General features: G+C 29.4%; 1 protein-coding gene across 1 annotated transcript in view; it reads right to left on the bottom strand.

Annotated features, from left to right (window-relative positions):
- LOC108762755 (venom protease) overlaps positions 1 to 7,893 on the bottom strand; it is a 16,748-nt gene extending 8,855 nt beyond the window's left edge. Inside the window, exons 1-4 of the mRNA XM_018509912.1 lie at positions 7,827 to 7,893; positions 5,533 to 5,621; positions 2,112 to 2,251; positions 211 to 526 (exon numbers count right to left, since the gene is read on the bottom strand). Coding sequence (XP_018365414.1) covers positions 211 to 526; positions 2,112 to 2,251; positions 5,533 to 5,596 — 520 coding nt within the window. The 5' untranslated portion in view covers positions 5,597 to 5,621; positions 7,827 to 7,893. The remainder of the gene's footprint in view (positions 1 to 210; positions 527 to 2,111; positions 2,252 to 5,532; positions 5,622 to 7,826) is intronic.
- Between the last annotated feature and the right edge of the window lie 1,684 nt (positions 7,894 to 9,577).

Below are 9,577 nucleotides of genomic sequence, written 5' to 3'. Positions count from 1 at the left end.
GGTGATACTCAACTAATATTTTCTGTGTGTAGGGGCGATTGCGTGGACGCGAGTAAACTTTAGGTTGAGCACAACTGCAGTCGGAGAACGTCCTTAAGAAATTTTATATCACGCGATTTTGTTTAATACATAAGGAAAATATTGCTTTTTATTTCTTCAAAAGACAAATATAATTTTGGAGACAAAATAGAATAGAATATAAAAACTTACTTGTAAATGATATCTTGCGATCTGTTTTTAAAACCGCCACGTCGTTCTCATGGGTAAGATCGTTGTATTCGTCGTGTATTATTATCTCTTCGATGAAAACGTCAACCGGATCTGCCCCATCGTTGTCACTGTTGCAATCTACATCGCCAATGCGCGCTATATAGCCCAAAAGGAAATCAGGAATCTCAGAAAAACAATGGGCGGCGGTGAGGATATGTCTGGGGCTAATCAAAGTGCCACCGCACATCCACGACATCATCTGCTCACCATCGATAAAACCAAAAATATACCCAAGACGAGTCATCCAAGGAAATTCACCTGCAAAATTAGTTTATTACATTGATAGCTGCAACAATAATCACGTGTTGAAACAAATACTAATGTACTACATTTATATAATCTTTTTTATAATTAAAAAAAATAAGTACCTATTTTAATTATTAAATATTGAATTTTATAATTATATCATAATCTATTAAAAATGAAATGTATAATACGTTATATTTATATTTCTCGAGATTAATTTACTGAAAAAAGTTTTTACTCTTAATTATTTGTATTACAAAAGGATGCTGCAACATTATCGCAAGACAAAAATATAACATTGATAAAAAAATACTCCTGCAAAGTATTTTAAAAATAAAAAAAAAACAGATTTTAAAGTTTCTATGATAAATTGAGATAAATTTTTTTGTAAAAAGTTTTGATTTCTGAAACAAATTATTTAATAAGCAATTGAAAGATGTGTTGTAACTTTGAATCAAGTAATGGGCGAAGTTGGGCAAGAACGATTGTGAACGGAAATTGTGAAAATGATCAGTTTTATTACATAATAGGCCAAATAAATGATCGATTTTGCACAATTGAATGTTTCAATAAAAAAAATAAGCGATTATTCTGCAAAACATCGGGAAAAAAATTAATTATCGCATTACAATCAATAATACTCGCAAAAATTTACAAAAGCGTAATGACGCTTCTACTGGTTCATACAAATACAAGCAAGTTAGGCCATGGCACATAGAAAGTCTTAAGATGTTATGTGTCGTCTACAATGTGCAATAGCAGTAATAATGTGACTGTAAGCGTAAGAAATTGATCGATCTCAGCCAATTCTTCTCATTCGACTGTAATTGGTTTCTTATTCTTATTCTTACAGCCTAATTCACTACTGCTACTACCATTGTAGAAGACGTATAATACGTCTATAATTGACAGTAGCAATAGTGGATTAAAACGTAGAAATCAACCAATCATAGTTAAATATGAAGATAATAATCAACTATGATTGGTCAATTTCTACGCCTACTCCTTAATCCACTACTGTTACTGCTCATTGTAGATTACGTATAAAGCGGTGTCTACAATGAGATTTTGCTGTGTGTAAAACTTAAGCTTTAAATCTCTAGTCGTTAAAAATTAATCATTTGAATTAATCAATTGAATGTGGAAAGAATGACTATGATCGGTCAATTTCTTATGATTTATGGCTTAAAGCTTAAGGTTTACACCTTAAAAGTCTCATTGTAGACGTCGCTTTAGATTTAAGCAGCAAGGTCATGCAGTATGCGAATCGACCAATCACAATAAATAAAATAGTATAATTGGTCGATTAGAAGCATATAGAGATAGTACAGATAGTATGCCGTGCAAGATATAGCCGGCGCTATACTATATGTCATCTATGTCTACGAAACCGGCCCTTACTGATTAAGCGAATCTAAAAACTAAAAATGTTCGATTCAATCGGGTCTGAAATAATTGGATAGCTCATTAATTGAGATGAAAACCGTATATAGGGAGAAAACTTGGTCTCTACAAAGACCATCAGATTTTGATTAATCAAAGCAACATCGCCCATCACTATTTGAATGCTTCTCCATAATGTAAAAATTATTTATCCCTGCCACAGCTTCTGTGCCACCAACGATTCTGTCTACCTCCACATTACTCATTCCGCACTGAGGTACAGACAAAGAATTGGATGCAGAATTCGTGCTTTGACGAAACTTTCGATTACTTTTCAATCCGATGGTACTGCCTATAATAATAATAATAATAATAATAATAATAATAATTTTTATTGGTTGGCCTATTGGTCTAAAGCCAAAGAACTTTTGATTTACATTAAATTCTTTGATTCTTCGCATTCTCATATTCTTCCCAATTTCTCTCATACAATTCACCGCTTTTTTCTTTTCTTCCTCGCTTTATTGTCTTTGTTCGTGCATATAGAAAATATGTAGTAAATATTATATATTACATGTAGTAAATAATGCGTATCCGCGCGCGCGCGCATGTTTTCAAAGTACGCCGTATGCTTCTTAATATTCGCATCACAAATCAATGCGTAGTCCGATCGTAAAAAAAACTCTGGTCATTAGCTGCGGTTTTATGCTGACAATATTGCACGTGAATTAGAGTAAACATATAGATGTAGTTGCAATTCTAGGGTACTCTATGTATCACTTGACTATTACATTTGAACCGCAATGTTTACGCGTTCCCAAATATACTTTCTTTTTCGGGATTATAGTGAGCAGAAGTGTTTTAATAGTTTCCTGTGTTAATAATACATATGCGAATACCACATGGCAAATTATGGAGTTACAGTAGTAATTATGCGTAGTTCACGTTAAACCTCTGTATTGTGGCGGCTAAATATCATGAAATTTAAGCTGTATTTTTAAGTTACGTAAGTTAAATTTTATTTTATAACATTCCATTAAATAGAATGTATTTGAAACTGAAAAGTATATTTGTGTACATAAAATGTAATGTACATTTCACAAAATTTTATGAAATTTAATGTATTTTTCATAAAATTTTATGTAAATTTGCATGAAATCTAATGTACAAGTTCATTACATTTGACTATCGTAACTTAGTTTTTAGTTAAATCGTTCCTTACTTTTCGGTTACATCTTGACCACAAACTTTTGTTATTTAAATTTATTACGTAATTTTTAACAATACATATTGAATAAATAAACTATTTGTGACCGAGATATTCGATCCACCTCAACCATCACGATTTTTAACTTCCTTTTTCTTTTATATGCTTTACAATTAACTTTTTGTAACATTCTTCGGTCATCTTTTTCTCAAACATATCCAATAAGCAGAAAATAACTATTACAAAGTTATTACAACGATTGTCAATAATATATGATGTTTTCAAATATGTTTTGTATATAATGTTAAATGTGTATATTAATATTGTATACAACATTATTATGAATAAATTTTGAGACTGATTCAGAGATTTTGATAATGTATTGTCAGAAATATCGTTACAAATATGATATCGTGCTAATATTGAATCAAAATATCAGAAAAAATTATAACATTGTGAAATGAAGGCTAATTCAGCGTTGAAAAGACTGCATTGTAGAAACGTTCAGCGTTCGTTGAAGTAATGTCTTGCAGATGTTACAATTCAAAATTTGAGAATAATATTAATTCCATATTATACAAACTTCCAAGAACATTGGATTCCTGAAATAATTTTCACACTAAAACTAAACGAAATACTTCAGAAGTGTTAAACATTTGCGGATTATCACCGTGTCGTAATCCATTGCTAATGTCAACGTTTCGTGAACTTTGCCATTCACTTCATCTGGGCGAGGAGCGCACTGATACACATTGAAGCGAAATATTTTCAAAAATACACACTTTATTTACATTTTATTTACTTTAATTAACGATATTACTTTTATTTTTAAGCTCTTGGATCTTCTAGAAATAATTTGATTACAAAATAGATAAAGAATCTGATAATGTTGCACCTTTATTCTATCTGCAATTTTTTTATTTCCAAAGATGTTGGTACTTGTTAGTGCATGTCTAAAGTTCTTCACCTTAAAATATAACTTTATTCGGAGGAAATTAATAAGGTGGGGATTGTATGAATTACAGACAAGAATTAAATAAATATTTTATAAAAATGTCTTACGTTGTTATGTATTTCCATATTCATGAGAGCTTATTGGTTTTTATAAGAGTTAGAAAAAATCCGTATAACAAATCAAACTAACCAAGACTTATAAACCAAAGAATTGGAAAGAATACGGACGTTAGGAGTCAAGCACAGAAGACGTCACGCAAATAATACACTTATGAAGCTTGTAACTTCTTTATTCAACAAGCGCTGTTTATTGAATAAAGAAGTTTCAAGCTTCATAAGTTAGAAAAAAATTAATGTGAGATACGTTGTCAAAAATTATACGACCACGATTGCAATGAAATACTGCATCTCATTATTTACGTATAATCAATTATATTGTGTAATGGATATTATATTATGCATTAAATACTCGCGGCGCGTAGAAAAATATGATTTTCAATTATTAAAATACTAGTTACCATCTCAATCATGTTCTTTGAAAAGATATTTGTCATAAACACATCTTAAAATCCGATGACTTGTTCATAATGAGTTCAAAGAATTTCAGTGATGATTCATCTTGTATTTAATGGATTGCGTTTGCAATATAGATACGTGATAATATACGCTAAATAAATACGTTTGCTGGTATGATTGTGTCGAATATTTTAACATATATCAGAAAAAAGAAAGGGGAGGAGGGGATATGATGTTTTTCTCAAAAGTGTCGAATCAAAGAAGAAGAACATATAGAATGTATCGTAATAAAATCAATTACAGACAAGATGGCTAAACGACATATTTGATTGAAACCCTTGTTCTATTGATTTAAAGGATCTGGCCTTGATTATGTTCAGACAGTTCTACGTATCAATATTGTTATGGTTTCTCAGTAGTTTAACAGAAAAGTAACGTAATAGAAAAATAATATAAAAAATTAGGTGATAAACTGATCTATCATGATCGAAAAGACACCAAAACAATTGTACAAAAAGAGAGCCGTAAGAAGTCAGCGCGGTAATTGGAGCGTAATACAATTTTTTCAAAACTAATTACAATTTAATATATCAAAAATTTGCGAATATAAATATATGTACCGCTCAGATACATTATATATATATATACTGAAAATATACCATTCTATAATAATACCAGCATTATGATGCTAGTATTTTTATTATGTAAGTATCAGAACATAGAAAAATTAATTAATTCGTTATCTTGTTCAACTGCAATGTATACTTTGCATATACAAATTTTTAAAACATTAATATTGTAAATAGTAGGCATATAAAAAATGTTTATCTACCAAAAGGTAAACGCATTTTTTAAATGTTATTTTTTGACATATTGAATTCATCTACAAAAAAAATTAAACGAAGAATCTGTCTAGAATGGAATTGTAAGTTTTCAAAAAGATTGTAAAAGCTTACCTTCAGAAAACGGTAATATTAATGCGCACAGCAAACCGACGAATACTAATATAATAGTCCTCATTATGTGAATCACTTGTCCAAGTATCCTAAAAATGCAAATGTATTATATTATTTTATTATTTATTAATAGATATATTTATAAATAAGTTATTTGCAACCTAAAGTAGAATCCACATGAAATGTGGATTCTGTTTTAGGATAAAAAATGTCTTGCACCATACGTGTTTTATTAAGAAGCATAAAAATCTTTTTTTCAATTATAAACAAAAAAATATGAAAAATAAAGAAAGCAGTGAAATTCAATTTTAAAAATTAATGGGCGGAGAGAGGCGAGGAGAAAGTATCCAGATTTATACTGATAAAAAGAAATATCTGTATTCTATTGAAACAAAAATTCGTAGCAAACAGTATTTTGATTTAAAATTCAAACAGTTGAAACTTCGTTAAATATTAACAAAATTTAAATAAAAAATAGGGCTTTTTAAAATTTAAAAGCTTGCTACTTTCGAAAAATCACTATGTCTGTTGACTTTCTGTGAGTTTGATCATTTTTACATGTAGAAAACTCGTCAAAATGGGAATTATTCTCTTCTCACTTTTCCAGACAACACAGAATATTTATGAAAAATATTTGTTATTATTCGTTTTGTGAAATGTTATATAAATATTTCATATACATTTTATATAAAGCATTATTCAAAATATTATTAAAAGATAAACCAAATTTTTAGTATAATATTTAAGATAAATATTCCTGGTAAGTATTTTTGACTTGTCTTGTTAAGTATTTCCACAATATTTACTATAAGATTTACAATAAATATTTCATAATATCTATAATAAATATTTGTGCTCTATGCAACCTAAGAAAATCACAAAAATATTAAAAAATATTTAAAATAAGTTTTATAAATATTTTTAAATATTTTGTAAATATTTTACAAAAAATTTTGTGTGCTGTCTGGATTGTCTATTTTGACAAAAAAAACTTATAAAAATTTTAGACTTTCTAATGTGAAAACTCAAAGTTTTCTGTACAACTGTTTTCAAAAAATGTTTTTAAAATTTCTTATTACTGAGTTACCGCGGTTAAATAAATGGAGCATGCTCCATTTTTGCTTTGATATCTCATAGTTCCGTTAAAAATCATCGCATAATATAATTTAAAAAACAAATTCTTAACTTTGCTGTATTGAATTGCTAGTTTCTTTTCAAAAATATGTAAATACGATATACATATAAATAAATTAGCACTATGAATTTTTGTTCCAATCCAATATTTTATTAAAAAATTTAGAAATTTACTATATTTTCTTAATATATATATATATATATATATATATATATATATACATATATATATATTGCAGAGTTTTAATAATAATTTATATGTTACATATATATTTCATTAAAAAAATATTACATAATATTAAATAAAAAGTTTTTAATTAAGTGCATCTATCTTTTTTTTATGGGTTTCGCAATGCTGCCTGTTTACCAAGTGATTGGTTATTATTTATGGATTCATAAGTAAGAACCAATCGCTCGATGAGTAGCTAGGTTGCATTCCGAAATCCATTACAAAAAAGTGTTGCAACCTTTTAGTTGCTGACTGTACATTAGTTCAGCCACAAAGAACAGATAATATTTTCATATTATGAGTAAAAATTGGGATTGAATATTTGTTTGTGACAAAAGATAGAGACCATATTATTTATAATCAAATTGTATATTTAAAACTCCCTTAAGTACAGACTTAATATTTCATAAACCAATCAAAGGGCCGTATTTTAAGACATTACTTAAAATAAGAACGGTCTTAAAATAAGAACGGGCTATGAATATCGTCTAGAAAGCGGTCTTAAAATAAGAACAGACTGAATACCATCTATAGATCATTTTGGTTGATCGATTGAAAGACAAAAGAGGAGCAATTGAAGTCGTAAAATTGTTAGCTTTTATGGCAAACTCTTTTCTTTTGCTTCAGTGGAAATAAGTTTCTGTTTACAATGTAGAAAATTTTGTTACTTCTAACAGGCAAGTATATAAATCTATTTTTAATGCTTTGAGCTTGAATTTTATCTGTGAGATTCGTTTATTGATAGTTGCCACCAATAATGTAATAAAGACGGCATGGCAAGTAGAGGGAAGTAGAAACTGTTTCCTTCTTTTCGAGTGTCGTCCTTTTCTTATTATGTTACAGATATTAAGGAAATAAACTTTTTTACAAAAAAAAATTTTTCTCCCAATATACTAAGTAAGGAATTATTACGTTACTGTCAAGTACTCACACACAAACAGAACGAAGACTCGGGAAGACAACGGTCGATAAATCAACAAGAGCTGTAACGACGAATATTATTCTCGAACTTCTGGATTGCTCCCTTTCGGTACATTCGTTTTATAACGAACGAAGAAGTAATAAATATGAGGAAGTAATTAACAGTCTAATTAACAGATAATGTTATATTTATTTTTTATTATCTGTAGCAAAATGCAAAGTGGAAGTATTGTAACACAGGAAATGGTCAATAACGAAATACGTCATAAATTGATCACAATTTCTCATAATGAACAAAGAAGTAACAATAGGAAATAATTAACAGTTTAATTAACAAATAATGTCACATTTATTTTTTATTATTCCGAGAAAAATGCAAAGTAGAAACATTATAATAATAGGAAATAGTCGATAACGAAGTACGTCATAAATTGACGAAGTCCGTCATAAGTTGACAAAAATAATTGTGCTAAGGTAATTCATCACAACGCAGCAGTTTTATTAAAATTAAGTTTTTAAATAATATTTGTTAAAAATTAGACAAATCCGATTTAAGATATTTTATAATTATTTTAAAATCATTTGATTCTTTACATAAAATTTTGTCATGCTAAATGTATAATATATCACATTTTTACACTAAAATTTAGAAATAATTGTGCATTTTTATAAGCATATTACAGATTAACTTGATTCCTTCATACAAAATTATATTTCTAAATATTTTAAATATAATACAATTAAAATATTTTTCTCGATTATCAAACAATTTCTTTCCAAATTTAACTTTGCAAATATATGTAACGTTAAGATAATTCGCCATGTTGTTATCGTTTTGCCGAAATACTATATCGAAATTAATTGCGCAAACAGTTCTTAATATTATTGTATACATTATTATTAATATTCTATATATAATATTATTATTAATATTCTATATATAATTTATATTTTATATGGTGTTAAACTTAATTCCTGCCGCTCGCTACTAGAGGGTGCTGGCTCCAACGCTGGCGAGTTTCGACGATGAAGACATATGTCTTTTGTAGTTTAGACATCGTTGAAAGTGATTCAATCCTCACAGATTAGATTTCTCGACGCCAAAAAGATTTTTCAATCGATTGAAAATGAATCCTGATAAGCTGTTTTTCCGACATGTGCTTCTTCACTACTTCGACCTCAAGAAAACCACAGTTGAAGCGCATCGCTTATTATCCGAAGTGTATGGTGATGAAACTCCATCGGAAAGAACATGTAGAGTTTGGTTTGAACGCTTCCGAAACGGTGCTTTTGATGTGAGAGACAAAGAACGTCCAGGACAGCCGGAAAAATTTGAAGATGTCGAGCTGCAAGAATTGCTTGATGAGAATCCAGCTCATACGTTTTTAGAGTTGTCGAAACAGTTAAATGTTACTCCAATGGCCGTCTCAAAACGCTTGCGTGCCATGGGAAAGATCCATAAGGAAGGCAGATGGCTACCACATGAGTGTCAGAAAGTGACATTTCAAATCGTTTGACTATTGCGACTTCTTTGCTTGCCAGGCAAAGAAAAAAGAGTTTTTTGTGGCGCATCGTGACTGGCGATGAAAAATGGATTTATTTTGATAATCCCAAGCGGAAAAAATCATGTGTGGACCCCGGCCAACCATCCGCTTCAACGCCGAAGAGGAATATTCACGGGCATAAGACCTTGCTGTGCGTTTGGTGGGACCAGGAAGGTGTGCTGTATTACGAACTCTTGGGTCCAAATGAAATCGTTAT

This window comes from Trachymyrmex cornetzi, unplaced genomic scaffold (genome assembly GCF_001594075.2).
Source record: "Trachymyrmex cornetzi isolate Tcor2-1 unplaced genomic scaffold, Tcor1.1 scaffold320, whole genome shotgun sequence".
Taxonomy (NCBI): domain Eukaryota; kingdom Metazoa; phylum Arthropoda; class Insecta; order Hymenoptera; family Formicidae; genus Trachymyrmex; species Trachymyrmex cornetzi.
The sequence above is the reverse complement of the archived record's forward strand: the minus strand, read 5'-3'. Positions and strand labels throughout refer to the sequence as shown.